This window comes from Lichenostomus cassidix, chromosome 19 (assembly GCF_008360975.1).
Source record: "Lichenostomus cassidix isolate B80296 chromosome 19, HeHo_3.0, whole genome shotgun sequence".
In the NCBI taxonomy this organism is placed as follows: domain Eukaryota; kingdom Metazoa; phylum Chordata; class Aves; order Passeriformes; family Meliphagidae; genus Lichenostomus; species Lichenostomus cassidix.
In genome coordinates this window covers 6988734-7005910 of record NC_139499.1, presented here as the reverse complement: position 1 = coordinate 7005910, position 17177 = coordinate 6988734, and the positions used below count along the sequence as shown (strand labels likewise).

General features: G+C 46.9%; 1 protein-coding gene across 5 annotated transcripts in view; it reads left to right on the top strand.

The window, feature by feature from the left end:
- Nucleotides 1–17177, top strand: part of SSH2 (slingshot protein phosphatase 2) — a 97372-nt gene that overhangs the window by 41181 nt on the left and 39014 nt on the right. Inside the window, exon 1 of one of the 5 annotated variants that reach the window (XM_085078365.1) lies at nucleotides 4964–5107. The exons of the other annotated variants lie outside the window; for them this stretch is intronic. Within the exon in view, the coding sequence (XP_084934491.1) occupies nucleotides 5052–5107 (56 nt within the window). The 5' untranslated portion in view covers nucleotides 4964–5051. Of the gene's footprint in view, nucleotides 1–4963; nucleotides 5108–17177 lie in introns of those variants that run through there. 5 annotated transcript variants of the gene reach the window in all.

Sequence of the window (17177 nt, the reverse complement as noted above, 5' to 3'; positions counted from 1 at the left end):
CTGGAAACAGAAATACTCTTTGACAGCTTAAATAACCAAATTTAGAATGTGGCTTCCTGTTCTGACTGGTTCTTCAGGATTAAAGTACAGTTTTGCGTGCTTTCCCTGTTCCAGCCTCCCCCTGCCTTTTTCTTTTTTTTTTTTTTTATATTTTGTTTTAACTAGATATGGGCTCCTTTATAATTACTTGGTAAAGTTTCCCTGGCTGTGTGTAATACAGCTGGTGTATGTAAGCCCTGCCTTGGTGGGTGGTATGTCTGTTAATCACTGGGAAAGCTTTTTGTCTGTACTGTACTCTATCTCGTTCTGCCCTGCGTGCATTGGCTTGTTTATGATCGCTGCTACTGAAATTGCTTCATGTTTTCCTGATAAATTGGACTGCAGGATGCAGAAGGCTTCGTCTCCCGTGCTAAAAACATCCAGAAGGCTTCTGACAGATCTACTTCTCTTCCGAGGTGCGGAGGCAGCACTAGGAGATCAGTGCAGGAGGTGCTGCTCTCAGCCAGTCGATCTCTACCTATTTACAGGTTTGCTGCACTAATTTAAAGCTCTTTCCAGATAAATAGTCTATTTGGGCTTGTAATCCACTCAGACTCATCTGTGGGTTCTTTTCAATGCCTAAAGCCAAAGGATGACTTAACCGACTTCCTACCAAAAAAGCAAGGTCCTCAGGTCCTTTGGCCCTCAAAGAGCTCACTGTGGCACCAGCTTTTTCAAGGCTACCCCTTAGCTGCCTTCTCCTATCAGAGCTGATGCTGAGACAGCTGCCTTTGTGGGCAAAGATTGAGTGTAGCTGCCGGTGAGAAAAACAAAGGACTTGGCCCCACCTCTGCAGACGGAAATGAACTTGCTACCTCTGCTCTCTGGCGGTGCCTGTGCGAGACTCCCGTGCTCGGCTGTGGGCAGGGACGTGTTGTTTTCAAAATTCTGTGACTTCTCATAAATATCACCGGAAGCAGCTGTTGAACAGTAAAGAGCAAACTTTCCACATGTGCAGTAAAGGTGGCTGAGCAGGCACGGCCGTGGCACATCGCTCAGCAGGGAGAGGATGTGATGGGGCTGAGGGGGAGGTTTGTTTGTCTAACACAGCAGCTTCACAAGGGTTTTTTAAAATCCCCCTGAAAATAAGGGTCTGGATTCTGCATTTCCTTATCTGTGACACTGATAATAATGATTGAGGGCAAAATTCCTATATGTGACAGCCTCCCACTGTCCCCTTTACCTTGAACATGACTCATGCCACAGCCGTAGTACTTTCCATATTTGTAGGAAGAGAACATTCCTTGCTTTTGCAGAGTACCTGGACTTCAATCCAAACAGATTTAATACCCAACACCCACTGGAGGTAGAAAGACTATGACTATGTATTGTGTTCATTAGAGCTCTTCAAAAAGAGAGAACTGAGAGGACCAGAGAAAACCTTGTTGGTAGGTGTACCCTAAAATGGAAAGAGGTCACCAGGTCCCCCTTCGTGTAGACTAGGAATTGGAGATGCTTAATAAGACAATCATGCTCCAGATTTAATCATGTTAACACGTGAGCAGACACTTAGCAAGCCCCTGTGGGATAGGAGTGGGTGGAACACGATGACACCCACACCTTTGTGTGGTCTGACAAGAGGCAGCAATTCAGCCTGAAGCTGTTGATCTTGGATGGAAACAGAAGCTTGATGAATGCCCCGTTTGCATGTGGACTATGTGCACTGACAGGACTGGGTGTCCATCTCTGAGCATGCCTCCTGCAGGTGTCAAATCTGGGCATGCCAGTGCCAAGCCTGACCAGAGCACTTCATGGTGACTTGTGCACAGAGGCTTGGGCTGGACAACGAGAAGCCCATTAGCAAGTGCTAGCCCTGTGCAGGACACAAAATTACTCTGTTACATCACTGCAAGACCAAAACATGCTAAAATTCACCAGAAAAGTGAGGCAGCTGAAGGTACTGATGAGACTTGCTGTGATTGTGCAGCTTTGCAATGCAGACACCGAGGAAAACAATGACTGTATGAATAAACAATATGTTGTCAGCCTTGTCTGCCAGACTGAGTGCTACAAGTCAATACCAGAGGTTTTGCATGCGTGTTCTCCTTCCACCCCCTTAAACCTCTTTCCAGAGACAGTTCTGGTGGCATTCCTTCCTCTCCCTCCTCCTGAAGTGCCTGTCCAGATGTCCCTAACACTTTATCTTTTTTTTCCATTGTGCTTCCATAACTGGTTCTAGCTGCTGCCTTAACGTAGCAAAGATTTTGGGATGGGTGTTTTTACAGGGTGTTTCACGTGCTGATATAACTCCAGTTTATTAGTTTGTGTGGTGTTCAAAGGTTAAACAGGATCCTGCTGCCCCACAGGCTCATGCTGTCGGATGCTGTGTGGGGTTTGCCATCTGCTCTGCTTGGCCCCGCTGATCTTGTGACCTCCTGGGGAGTGTGAAATGCCGAGGAGAACTCGGACAAGCAGTGCCCTTTTCCCTGCAGCAAAATACAATTTCATGCACTGGGCTGGGCAGCACTTGAGACCCCAGACAGGCGTATTTACATCTTGTCAGGCAGTGATGAATGGCTCTGCTCACATGCTCTGTTGCGGCACCGCGGTGATTTAGGCTGCTGCCTGTCATCACTGCAATTTTGTGCACTTTAAATTCTTGGTGTATTTGTCCCAGCAGAGTGCACCTGCTTCCAGCCAGGAGTAGTTTCTTAACTGTCTTGTGACCTGCTGCCTAAACTTTATGTCATGCATCTCCTTCTTTCTGGCTGCTCCTTGCTCTTGTGTGCTGAGAGATGGAGTTACTGGATCTAAACTTTTACTCATGTCTAAACATAGGGTGAAACTTTGACAAAGAAATAGAGTTGTTCCTTAAGTCCAATGTTAAAAAGCAAAATACGAAAATAACACAGCATTTAGTGCTGTCATTTGGTTGACAAGGTGGTGATGGATCAAAGATTTGACTTGATCCTGGAGGTCTTTTCCAGCCTTAATGATTCTCTGAGTGTACAAATGGACAGTGGGACCTGAAATGTCACTAACATGTACCTGAAGGCAGCGCCAGGCTCAGGCTGGGGTTTCAGTCCTTACAGCAACAAACCCAGGTTCAAATAGCTTTTTTTGCAGATTTCAAGGTATGAACTTATTTGAGGATTTCCTACTTCTGTTCTCTTAAGGTTTGAAAAGAAAAAAAAATAAGATATTTCTGTCATCATTTGGTTCCCTGGCATATGGAGAGGCAGTGCATGATTGTATTAATCCAAGGCTAATTCATTTACAAATCTATCATCCATATGTTATGAGTAGCTGCTCGTAGTTAATCACTGCACTTGTTTTCAGCAGCTTTTAAGGGCTTGCCTTGTAATGTTGGTTGAGTGTAAGAAATCTGACGTGTCTGGACAGTATCTAAGTACATTTAGTCTTCTACAATGCTTGAATAAAGCCCTTAAGTTATTAATTAGAATAGAACAGAAGTTCTGGGCTTGTTTTTCAGTCTGTGAATGTATGGTATGTGTTACTACTGAATATGAGGTTTTGCCAGTCTCTTGACCTCTGGAAGGATTGAGTTACCCTCCATTTCTTAATGTCCCGATTTTTCCATTGCTTCTTGCAACCGACTTCATTTCTGCCTAACAAAATGGGTTTTTTTGGCATTGCAGCAAGCTGGCGCTGCATTTTCTTTACAGCTGTGAGGCACTATTACCAGATCTGAGCTCTTGGCTATATAGGATGACATTGCTTAAATTAATGCAACCAAACAATACCCAAGCAAAACTTGCAGAATCACAAATTCCACTGCTTTGCCCTTTTCACTACCTGTCCCTGAAGTGGGGATGGTCGAGACCTTTCAGACAAGTGTCTTCTTGCTCCTGTCAAGTCTCCTATCGAGACCTGAAGCAGTTGCCATCACACTGTGATGGTTTTTTCAACCCCTCTCTGCTTCTCTGAAAGTTCTAGTTAATAATTGGAAATGAAGCTGATGGAGCTTTTGGCTTCCAGCTTTGCTGCCAGATCACAGGGGCAGCTCTGCAGTTGATGCCTTGGTATTTTTTACTCTTGAGCAGATGTCATTAACATGTAGATGTGTTTAAACTCACATCTTCCCCTGCCAGCTCACTCGTGCCTCCTTGCTGGGCATGTGCCACGCACAGCAGATGACTTAAGGCTGGTATATCGTGTTCCTCTGTGCTGGGATGTCATGCATTCCCATGGGAATTGCTTCCAAGGCTCCTCGGTGGTTCGCCCGTGCTCTTGCTGGGTGTAAGGGCTGGAGAATGCCGATCTGGGATGGGCAGTGCAGGGTGGGATCGAGCTGCCCCCGGCTCTCTCCGGTGGAAAACTGTATTAAGTTTCCCTTGCACTGTAACATCTGAATTCCCAGCAGCCAGAGGACAAGACTTTTGTCCTAAATAACTTCCTTTCTTCCTTTTCTCGAGGGGCGATGGAGCTAAAGATTAAACAGCACTGAAAGGCAGCTGCTTCTCCTATCCTTTGGCAGAAAGCAAGTTGTCGCGTCTCTTCATGTGAAAGTTACTGCCAGGAACTCTTCCCCCCGTCTTCTGCAGGAAAGAAATTAAGGTCGTTTCCTAAGCACCCGAGTTGTCGCTGCCTGCCTTTTGCAAAACATCGTTTGATGTGCTGCATCAAACCTGGTTTCGGGGCGTGCAGCTTCACTGCCCTAGATCTGGGGGGGAAAAGGAGGGGAAAAAGGGGAAGCGAAAACGGAAGGGAAAAGGAAAAACTGGGCGCACCGCGCGCGGCGCTGTGCCCCATCCCGGGGGAAGCGGCAGCTGAACCGCGGCCCCAGAGCGGGGCGGACCGTCCGCCTGTCCGCGATCCGCCTGTCCGTGATGCGCCAGTCCCGGTCCCGCGTGTCGCCATCCCGCCTGTCCCCTCCCTGTCCCCGCAGCCCCGCTCCGCCACGTGCGCGGGAGTGGGCGTGGCGATGGGGGCGGAGCTTGCCTTGGCCCCGCCCCTGGGCCGCGCCTGCGCGGTGGGGGCGGCGCGGCGGGCGCGGGGCAGAGCGGCGGTGCCGATGCCGCGGGGCAAGGCGGCCGCCGCGGCGGGGAGCGATGATCCCCTACTTCTCCGACAACGCCGTCATCTCCCAGGGCGCCATCGCCCAGCTGTGAGTACCGGCGCACACCGCCGAGCCTCCCCGAGAGTCCGTTCCCCGGTGCCGCTCCGCCTGCCCCGGCTCCCGGCGGCTCCCCTGCCCGGGTGTGCGCTGCGCTCTCCCCGCTGTCCCCTTTCTCCCCTCTCTCCTCACCCTCCCCGCTCCCCGTAGTTCGCTCGGCCGCCGGTTGCCTCCGGGCAAACTTTCCCCTGGCCGGCAGCGCAGCGTGGAAGTGCTGATAAGCGCCGGCAGCGCCCGGCGGCTGCTGCTCGCTCAGCGCTCACTTCCCTGATTTTTCTTTCTTTCACCACAAGCACTCCGAGTTCCATCCGAGTGCTTCTCTCAGTGTTACACGGGAGCTGCCCGGGCAGCTCAGGGCTGCGCTTCCCCCGCCGGAGCCGCCGGTTCCCCGTGCGGACCCCCAGCCCGGCGGGGTGCAGATCCTTTGCCCGCATACTTCGACCCTCTTTGGGGCTCAAAGCAGAGATTAGCCCCCTTATCTGATCTCTTGGCTTATCGCAGAGCAGCAGAGAGGGGCTGCGGGGCTGGGGTGCCATAGGAGCAGCTCAGATCTTACACTCAGCACCTGCGGGTCACAAGGCAGGGACGTGAGCTGCTGCCAGTTGTTAAGGACTGTCAGTCTCGGGCAGCTCTAAAGTGCACAGTGTCTCCGTGTCCCAAACTAAGCCGCGTGGAAAATCAGTCTCTCCAGCTGCACACCCCCCTTTGATATGCAGATACGAGTAATCATTTAATTTATAAACAATTAACAGCAACTGCCTGAGTCGTGGAGTTTGGCTGGAAGGATTAAGGAGGGAAGTGGCAGCTATGGGGTGGTAGATAAGGCGTTCAGAGAGATAGTCGCTGTGGTCTAGCCATGCTTGATACTTCTTTAAAGAAGCCAGCAGACTGTTTTATCTCTTGGAAACATCATGAAAGGCTTCCAGATAGTGGGATAAAGTGCTGGGTCCCACCTGGAACTGTGTTCTTGTCACAAGAAGCTCCTGCTAGAACTGCAGCTGCCTTGTGCTTACGAGGTTTTCAGAAGATATCTCTGCTTATGCTTCATATGGAAATGAGTCCCCAGACTCTGTGCCTTCTTTTGTGAGCGCTAGCAATCACTGCTGCAGTTGATAATCAGTTTAGTTAAGTCTCTCTGAGCCTTTCATACTCAACGCAAAATGTTTGTAGTTAGTATTTTTTTTTCCCGCTTGCACTGTTGCCTGTAAACATCAGGGCTTTCCCTGTGGTTGCTGATAATGTAAGTTTAACAGAGATGTACCCAAACTGTTCTTCCAAAGCAATGATGCAAACTGGATATGCCCTGGGCTTTGGGAAGTTGCAGTAATTCTGGAATTGTGGTGAAAACCCCGACATAGTCTAGGCTGAAACACTTCCTTAGAGCTTTGGATGATTTACCGACCAAGAGCAGGTAGCCAGGTAGCAATTGAGGTGCTTCTAAGGTGTTTGTTTTATACACTGCTCAAACACTTCACCCGCAGCTGGAGACTGTACGGAAAGGGATCAAAGGAAAGGGGAAATGCTGCTCGTCTCTGCTCCCTCCGTCACATGTCACACAGATCCAAGTGCCTCGTGGTAGTTTAAATGGCCACTTGGTTGGAAGGACCACCCTTTCCTTTTCTGGGGAGAGAGATAACAGAGTTATCAGAGTGGAGCTTACGCTGTCCTTTGCCTCCTGTAAGGGAAGATTAATAAGCATGAGAATGACGGAGCTTTTGGCCCATGCAGAAGTGCTCTCACAGGGTTGAGTGCTGGATTAATATTTTGCTGGTGTTCTCAATCAGGATGGTGCTGCATAATGAAGGCCAATTTTTAAAGTTTGTGCTCCTAATTACAAGTTCACAAAGGCTGATTAATATTAGATGTCCTTATTTAATCGCAGACAAGACCTAAAAATCCAGATTTAGTTGTTTGCTATGCTAAAAATGTGCTCTCTGTGGAGTGGGAAGGGCAGTAGTGACCCAAACATTATCAGAAACTTCTGTTTCAGTGTATTCTTTAGTAGATGTATTTGGCTGATCAGCTCTGACTTTCAGAGATCAGCAGAAATTACTCTTGTGTTGACGCTTTTAGTCAGTAATGTAGTCAGCTGGTCTGGGTCTAATTCATTTCAGGTTCACAAGGATCCAAATAATGTCCGGGAGACTTGTGTTTATCAAAATGCTCAGAATTTATAGTTGTAACTTGTTCCAGAAAATCTTGCTACTCTCACTGAACCTAGGGGCAATTCTGCCGATTTACTAGTTTATTTGTGTGTAGGATTCAAAATTTACTTTGGTCTACTAAAACTCTGAGGCAGCTGATGGAAAAGATAGAAAAAAGCAAAGCTCCCAATAGTCTGCAAATATCAAAGAATTTTTAACGAGAAACCTGGAGGAATTGCCACGGATCAGTTCTTCCTGCCTGCAGTCGCTTCCTCTGCCTCTGGCCAAGTTTTAGTTACTTAATTCATTGCTGGTGTCCCTGAAGTGGCTTTTCCATGTTCCTCTGATAATGCCAGATTCCTCTGTCACCCAGTTTTCCTCTTTATCTCGGTGACAAAGCAGGATGACCCAGCGATCAGGGCGCTCACTTGGGGTTTGAGAAAACCCAGCTCTTGCTTTCACTGTGCCACATCCTTCCTGTGCGAGTCTCACTGGGCTGTGTTCAGCCAGGGAGTGCGGCCAGAAGGTGCAGAGGGATGCTCAGCCTTTGTTCTGAACCTGAAGATTAACCACCTCACTTCAGTGCCTGCATCCCCCTGGCATTTTGGGGCATTTTTTGTTGTGTTTGAATACTTTTGACTCTGCCTTGGCTTCCTTTCTGCAGTGGGAGTCTTCCCTGGGCACACTTTGAGCACATGTTGAAGCACCCCTGTCCTGTTTACTCCTTCATCCTCCAACACTCAGGAGCCAGATGGATCTAAAAGCATGGATGTGCTCATTGCTTTCCATGGTTCTCATGCTTGCCTCATACCAGCCTGTTTTCTATTATAAGACGTTAACTCATAGTTTTTATATGTATTTTAAACTTTGAGGAAAGAAGGAGCAGGAGTAGACAGTTTCTTCACAGCATTGTGAGTTTATGGTGAAGCTCTTGGGGGGAGAAAATAAACTCAAGAAGTTAAACTGAATTATTTTCAGTGATAAGTCGACACAAAATGTCCTTTCAGACCCAGCTTAGCAGCCTGTTGCTCTCTCCTGTAATCAGTTTTTAAGTGAAACCCTTGTGCAGAGTGTGAGGAAACAACACTTTACAGTGTAAGAGAAAATTCTGAGGCGCTGTGCAGGTAATTACAAACTGTACAGTAAATTACCACACTGGGCAATTCATGCTCATTGTGTTGCCACCTCCGTGCTGTAACCTGTCTGTGTTCCCAGCCCGCCTGGCCCTTGTCCTCCCCCACCCCTTTCATTTTCCTCTCTCATGCGGCTGTGGCCTTTATGGTAGGAAATTCCATGACCACCTAATCTTGAATCGTGCCAAGTGCCAAGTCAGGAACGTAGATAGGTGTGTGGCTGCTGTTGCCATTCTTTGGAGAGCTGCTTATTTATTTATTTCTTGTATGGGAAACCTTACAACCTTTTTATCTCCTTACTATGTTACTGCTGCCAAAACCCTTGACCGTTCAGCAATTAGAGCGCAATCCTCCGAGCAGCATGTTATTGGAAATCTTTAAATGCCTCTGTGCCATTGTAAAGCACTGTAGTTTTGTGGGTATTTTACCATTGTGCTGAGAGTCGATGATATTTAAGAACTGAGGAGGAGATGCTTGAAAACTGCTGCTGAAAAGACTGGAAGATCAGCAGAGTGATTGCAGCTACCACTGTCAGCTCTAGCTAAATTTGCCTTATGAGCTGAGGGTCGCTCTGGTTGGAGGTGCGTGAAATACAGAAAGCAGTTGGTTAGCCCTTCATCTCTTGTAGAGGCTGGTAGGATCAGGGCAGACTACAGCAGTTGTTTTCTCCATTTAAGTGTACATTGTGTGCTCAGGGTGTGTATGGCTGCAGAAGATGGCCTCATACTCCATCAGGGATGTGATGGGAATGTGCAGCCAGGGGAACCTGACCCCTTACCCTTCCTGCCCACCCCTCCACACAGCTGAGCTCACCCAGCACAGTGGATGGGCTTCCTGTTGACAGAGCAGAGTCGTTGGGGATTTCTCATTTTTTTGATTTCTTTGCTGGTTGTGATGAAACAAATGCGATGCTTAAGAGGCCTCTTACTACCCACTGATTCCTAAAACTGTTCAAATAGGTTGTGGTATTTGGGTAAAAGTAGTATGGTCTGTGCAGAGTTGATCATTAACTAGTCCAGGGCTGTATTGTTCATAACTACTTTTCCTGTTTGGCTTTTCCTTTTATTCCCCAGAAAGCTGTGGGCATTTGTCTCACCGATCCTTCCTGGTAAGGGCTGGAAGAGAGACAGAGATGGTTATCAGACATCAAATCAAAACCTGAGCCACAAACCACTGTTTCAAGGACAAACCCCCCACACCACCAACCTTTTTAAGCAATGTGTTTTAGTTAGGAAGCCCACGCTGCTGGCTGCCAAATTAATGTTTTAAAAGGCTGTAAATGGTAGAGTTGACTCCGAGATTGTGTTGTCTTGAAACATCTGCAGATGTTCCCGTCTCTGGAAATGCTTGGGATTTTTCTAAAGACCACAAAGCAGAAGGACCCCAGTGAGATTATCAGCAGAGAAAGACCTTTCAGGGCCAGTTAATAGCTGGCTGGGATTTTTTTGTGCAGGACTCTGCATCCATGCACCTTTATCACAGAGCCCCTGGTTAAAATATTGCTTCATTGTTTTTTAAACAACTTCAGGCTAACTGTCTTGAAAGTTGCTTCTGACTTGTGTTTGTGGGGTCAGAGGAGGTTTAAAATTCTGCCTCCCATTCTGCAGTAGACTCTGAAGAGCTGCTGTCTCCTCTGCATAGGTCTGACAAACAGCATTTAAATTATCAGCCCATATGGGCTTAAAACTAGTTCAGCAAATATTTTTCTCCAGTGTAATGGATGTAATGTGTACAGAGCAAATCTGCAACTTGAGTTTTCAGCCGTGGTGTTTCATAGCAGCTGGTTGAAGACTCAAATTCTCACAAACACATGGAGCAAAACTCACTCCTGTCCTTAATACTGAACACTTGTGCTTTTGCTTAAGTATTCCAAAGCTACCCCTTTGCTTTCCATGTGCAGCTGGGCCAGAGCTTGAATTCAGCACCTTAAGAAGGAACTGAGACTGGCAGTAGCTGTTCTGCAGCCACCTATTGCTGGGTTGTTTGGCTTAACCGAGTGTTTTGTGGCAGACAGAAGCTTTCTGGTTCAAGGACAACAGCCCGTGGATGAGGTAGGGTGGGGAGAAGAAACGCCTGTAAAAGTAAATTAAGACAAGCCCAAGAGCTGGTGAAGGCTGGGGGTGTTTCAGGAATCCAGCCTGGGAGATCTCCATGTAGTGTTGGCATTTCATGGCATTGACAGCTTTATACATTTGGGCACTTGTAGGTATATTGAGGCCACAGGCTCCTTGTTCAGTGCATATTCCTGTTTATCCAGTACTTATCTGCCCCTCATCAACATCATGTTCAGCCCTTTGGGCTCTCTGATTTACTTGCAATAAGCCATTTAAGCAGAATGCTTTCCCTCAAAACACCTTTGTTACAAGTAGGCTAAATCCAGACTGCTGAACCAGAAATGATTTAGTCCTTTCTTTTAAACAAATGATCTTTGTCACTTATTAGCGAACTCCTTCATTTGTTCACACACTTCTCACAATGGCTTAATGAGCTCCATGCTCTCACCAGCCAGGGCTGGCTCCTGCCTGGGATCTCCTCGGGAACTACACGGGTCAGGGTCCAGGTTGCACTGTTAAACTTCCAGCTTTTCCCTGCAAGAGCACAGATCTGTGACATCTGATTGTTGCATTGTGGCTTTAGTGGAGGCACCGAGGTGGATCGGAGTAAGTTCATCCCAAGGTCCAGAGCTGTCTCAAGGTGCCCAGGATGGATTGGGACCCCTGTAGAGCTGAGCTTGGAATTGTCAGTACAGTGGTGTTATCGTGTATAATGTGCTGGGTTTCCTCACTCCCTGTGATTTGTTTGCCGGCATGGAGAGAATAAATTTGCATCTCTGAGCCTCTTATCCTGCAGCCTCTTTTCTTAAAGTATCCCAACGGGATGCTTTGGAGTGGGCTGTTAGCTGTGTCTTGGCTCAGTGACCTTTAGCAGAACAGGCATGGGCAGCCCTGTTCTGGGTGTATTGCTGATATTTTGTGACACTCCAAGTGGCAGGTGGGACTGGAGTAGGGTAGTTTTGATTAGCAAATGGTAAGTTTACCTTGGTTAGGTTAAAATGTAAGGGGGAATCCTATTTGCACAAAGGTGTAAAAAGCTATCATTAGTCTGACCTTTGTCCTCCTGTTAGTCTCCTGCTTGCTTTCTGCAGCTCAATGCTGAATTAAAATGAACCCAAATTATGGGAGGGGTTTCACTGGGTTTTTTTGTTTGTTTAGTTTGTTATGTTTTTTTAAGGGCTCATTGCATGGTGTTGTGTGAAGAGCTTGTCACTGGCTTTGTTGTTGTTATTGCTAGGCTTGGTTTGTTGTTTTTTTTCCCCCCCTTTATTTGCTTTGTAAAAGAGATGGAGAAATCAAAAAACAAATGCAAAGTGGAACAGCCGCATTCCTCTGTGGCGCAAAGACCAAAAGCCAGTTAGTCTAAATAAAAACAAACAGTTTGTCAGCACCATTTCTAGCCCTCCTGTTGGCTTGCCATGATAAGAAAATTGCAAGAAAGCAAAATAGGAATATCCATGTGCCTCGGTAGGAAGTGGGGATGACACAAACATCCACCCCAGAAGTGGGTGATGCTGTGTGCAGTGTGTGTGAATGGGACTGATGTGTGCCCAGCTCTCCCTCTGTGCTCCAGTATGTTTGAGCCAACCCAGGAGCTGAATTTTGGAGAGCAGGGTCAGGAGATGGGCCAGGACATCACCCAGATTCCCAGCAGCCACCAGCAAAACCTTGACACTGCTGTAATCTTCCTGACTTTTTTTGTCCTTAGTTCTTTCGAGTACATCATGAAATGTTCCATCAGAGGCTCTCTAGCTTGAAATTAAGCAAATATCTATTCTGGAGCCTTTTAAAAAGCTGTTTAAGAGCCTTTTCCCTAAAGTACACTGTGTTCTTGTTAGAGACTTTGCTAGGTCTGTGGTACGTAGCAGTGTTTAGTATTCTGATGGTCTTTCTACTTTAATGTGCGGTTTTTAAAGGGGTTTCCATGCTTTTAGGAAATACGAAGACTTGAGTTAACCACAGAAAATTGGCTGCCAAACTGCTTAAAGTGCTAATTCTGCTGAAATTTAGCACCTGGCTTTTGCAGGGATAAACATAACTGGATTCTCTACTTTTCGGTGTTCAAACTCCTGTAAAATAAAACTTTATTTAATGTGTTTCCAGTCTGAGTCTTAGTCAGCAAAACTTTGCAGGGTTTTTATGTTGAGTTAAAAACTCCTTTATATGCATTTTGAAGTAAAGCATTGATATCCCCTTCAACTGAAAGTTGCATGAAGGTGCTAAAAGAGTTGGTTAATTTGCAGCTGTGCTGAGAAATCACAAATGCAAAACTGCAGGGCGATGCTTCAGAATGAAGCACGGTACTGTTTTTCCTTTAATTCACTTTTTTTTGTGAGCAGATACCATGAAGAACGGATGGTTCACAGTACTGCTTCCCTGCTTGTATTTAAAGTAGCCATGTAAAAACATTGAAATTCTTAGGAACATTTTGAAGAAGTTTTCTTGCCTCCTGTTTAAAAATCTCCCAGTTGCTTTTGCCTCTTAGGGTGCCCTTCGTTTCAGCTTTTATTTAAGTTGGGAGATGCTGTGCTGGTGTTAGACATCTCACAGTCTGTCAGCTTCTGTTTAAAGTGGTGTATGGTGAGTGATTAATGGAAATTATTTCGGGCATAAAGGACTCCTGGTAAGCTGATCCCTATTCAGAGCACCAAAAGAAAAAGCAGAGTCACAAGGGATGTTGTCTCCAGGAAGAACTTGTAACATCCGCGGGAGGAAGAGTTGGATTGGAAAGTGATGCTGAGCTTGCATTTTGAAATGGATCATAATTATATCTCATGGTCTGATTTGGAGAGCTTTTCCTGATGGCTCTGGAGGCTGATTGTCACTTAAACCAGCAGGATGTTTTTTGTGGGGTTTTTGTGGGTTTTGTGGCTGCTGTCAGGGTAGGTGTGCTGTGCTGGGTGTGCATGGTCTGAGCTCCTGGGGGCAGGCAGCCTTATCTCTACAGGCTGAGTTACCCCATTCCCTCAATGGTGGGTTGGTTAACCCAAAGTGAAGCTGTTTTTCTTACTTGGTTTGCAGCTTTTTATCGAATCTGAAGTTTGTATTGACCTTGTTTTGTGCAAAGAACTGCCCTTCTAAGTGTTGCCTTGGATTGAAAGCACAGAATCCGTTAAACTGTTCCAACTATAAAATGTTTCTGATCCTTTGTCTTTGATGTTTCCTCACTTCTAGCTGATTAAAATTTCAAGTTATTAGTTGGAGCCACATTTAAGTTTGTATTCCCTTAATTGTAGATTCCCTATTCCCTAAAATAAAGTCTCTGGCGTATTGGCAAGTGGGAGCAGATCAATGGCCCGATTACAGGCTGTGTCAGCACAACAGGTAAAACTCCCTGTGACTACCAGTTTCAAATCAAAATCTATTGAAAGAAACCTGGCACGTGGCAGTTCTCTCTGAAACAGCCCACAAACCATCTCACATCACTGGCTGCTGCTGGCTGTCCTTTTTGCTAATCTGAAGGGACAGTCGTTCCTAAACCGATTTTACTGTTCCTGCTGGAAACTGTCATTCAGGGATCAAATACCATTGCATGGGGAGGATGCAATAAGAATGAGAGAAAATTGAAAGTGCTGAGTGCTGCAGAAGTTAAAATACTGAACAAATAACTTCCTTCTATATTTTTATGAGTCAAATCCAACAGCCTCTTGATGATTTTTGATGCTTTTGGTAAACAAGCATCTGCTTCTTCTTAGCAAGAGGAAAAGGCTTATTATTCAGCATTGATTTCTTTGTGTAGAGACAGAGTGGTCCTTGTTTTGGTGCTCTATTTACAGGGGTCTGTTAATGTATTTACTGAGGGCAGCCAACAAGGCTGTGATCAGAGCCAGGCAGCTTCCCCAGCGTAATTCCTCCACCCCATGCCCTGGTTGGGGTGGTTGCAGAGCCCAGTCCTGGCACAATTCCACTTCTCAAGGCTGCAGGACCTGTGCTCCCTGGCTGACCACAGCCATGCTCAGTGCTGGCCACATCCACTGTGACCAGAAGAAGATGGAGCCACATCCTCCTTGAGCAGTCATATCCTGGGGCTGTGCCTGGGGGAGATGTGGCTGCTGGGGTGGGAATGGGGGGCACAGGGTACTGGGGACTTGTCAGCTCCTGGTCACTCCCATCTTGGGGAGACAGCCAGCGCTGCTGTGGTTCTGGCAAGTCAGTGATCTCCTTCCATCTGTAAAGTGCTGGACATACTTTGTCTAAATATAGGGGACCCTGGACTTGGCTGTGGCAGGGAGGGACAGTATGTTGACCTCAGTGTGTCTCCTGTGACTTGTGTTACAGTCGTATTTAAAGCAGATGGGTCCTTCTTGCAGGACGCTGCCAGTCAGGCCAAACATGGTCAGGTCTGTGACAGTGACACGTAGGGAGATTGGCATAAAAATTTATTGTAAAATAAACGTGTCTTAAACGTGTTTAAATGTAGTGGGGAGAGACCCGGCTGTTAATCAAATGCTCCAGGGTCTGTCAGCTGTCATTTAAGGTTTAAAAAGAAACGTATTGTGTATGAAGCAATGCTTTCAAACTCTGGTGGCAGAGGAGATTACTGTGGTTTAAAGATAATCAACATGGACTGTGTTAATTAGGAGAGAAAAAAGATAAGTACGTGTCAATCAGAGGGTTGTTCTACCTGAGGATAACTAATCAAAAAGCTGGTGGTTATTTTTATCTGGTCCTTGACGTGATAGATTTTCCTTAGGAAGTTGATTGAAGTGTTTTTAAGAACATATTTGAAAGCATTTTGTCGGTACCAGAGCAGCTGGCTCAGTTTGGGCAGGCTGGGCTGGTAGGAGCATGGCTGTGGAGTGTTCTCCTGGGTATTGCTGTCCTGCTCCATGAACCCAGTGGTATGCATTAAAAATGCCCAGAGATGTTTAAACAGTATATAGCACAAGAAGAATGTCATGTAGAGCTTTCATCTGGGAATGTCTTGACTTGGAGACCTGGAAGCCTTTGGGGACTATCATGTAAAACAAATTCCTTTCATGGTCTCACTTCCGGTCTGGGTCTCTTGTTTTAAAAAGTGCAGAGAATCAGATTTCTTCTGTAAACACCAAGTGCCTGGATTTCTTAATCAGCATCCTAATTGTGTTAGCCACCCCCTTTCTAGTCCATGAACTGCCGTGCTTGGGCTGCAGGAAGAACGATTTTGTGCATATCTTCAGTCTCAAATTCCAGAGACATCAGAGCTTTGTTTGCACAACTTGTTTTGCTGTTGCTTTTTGGAATATTTTTCTTTCTCTCTGGGTAGATTCTCTGAAGCTGCCTTGGAGGCTGAACAAGGGCCACCAACACGTGCCTTGCTGGGACTCCCTCAGTGTTGCATAGCCAGGGAGGTGGGCAGTAAAGCTTTTTGTTATTCGTGCTGTGTGGAAAACTGCATCTGTTTCAGTCTGTGATAACTTAAATTCGTCCCTGCTTAACTCCCTTCCTCATTGCCATGGTGATCCTACAGCCTGTGCCCAGGTCCATATTCCTTGAAATAAATCATTACCTGGTGACCTGGTGTCAGCGGGATGTCCCCGCAGTCTGTGCTGTTTCTTGGTGGTGACAACAGGCACAACTCAACTCGGCACATCTCCCTCACCCCATCCTCAGAACCAGGACATTCCCTGCCTTCCGAGCGCTGGCAGGAAGCGATGGGGACAGGCTTGGCAGGGAGGTGACACAGGGAGGGTTGTGTCAGAGCTACTGTAGGAGCACACGCTGAGCAGCAGCCCAGTGAAACCTAATCTGGAGCTGCCGGCAGCAGGCTGGGCACATGGCTGGCTGCTGAGGAGGCAGCTGGTGCCTGTGCCAGGGCTCTGCCTGCATTGCCTTTGCTTTAGGAGTTTGTGTGTTGAGCTCGTTCATCCCTAGGCCAGGAGTGTGTGGGGGGAACAGGAAACCCACATGGACTTTCACTTCCATCAGAGACTATAAAACGTTGTCCAGCTTAAAACAAAACCCAGTCTTCTTTCCTTTGCCTGTAACGAATAAATCCCACCTCTGCCTGTGAGGGAATACATTGAATATAAATCCAAAGCTCAGCCCTGCACAGTGAGGGCATCGGGAGGCAGAGGAATGCTGCAGGTGGTTGGGGTTGTCTCGGCACAGTGCAGCCCCATCGCAGCTGCGTGGGCTGAAAACTCGGGCTGCAAACAGCAGCTGTTGTTGCTCCCTTTGCCGGCAGCCAGGCAGGGATGAGTTTCTGGCAGGGATAAGTTTCTCAGCTCAGAGCTGTTGTCTTCCATGCAGTCTCCAAAGGATGCCACTGCTTTCTCCGGGCTGCCCAGGCTCTGACTGAAATTTGCAGTTATTTCAAATTATCTGGTGGCAGAGGGGCAATAATGACATGTCATGGTTCGTTCCAGCAGTGGGTGTGATTTGTAGACTGGTAACTCATTCGGGTGTTGAGTGGAGTATCGAAGCTCCCCACAGTCTGGTGGGATGACCTGAGGCTGGTTTCTTCCCATCTCTGAAACTGTGTCTGAGTGTGGTTGTTTTGGTTTCAGAGGTTGTCCATACTGGAGCCCAAAGTAAGGGAAAAGGTGACTTGGTGCTGGTGAGAAGGGATAAGTTCATGTGGATGAGTAAGAGTTGGTATTGCAGCTCTTTCTATGATGATGCCTGTCTTTGTCATGGCAGCTGAGTTCTCTCTCCAGGGAGCCCCACCTTGGAGTAGAGGAAGTGCCTGCAGACAGTTCCTTTTTCAAAAAAAAAGAAAAAGGCACAAATGCAGATGTTGCTAAAAATG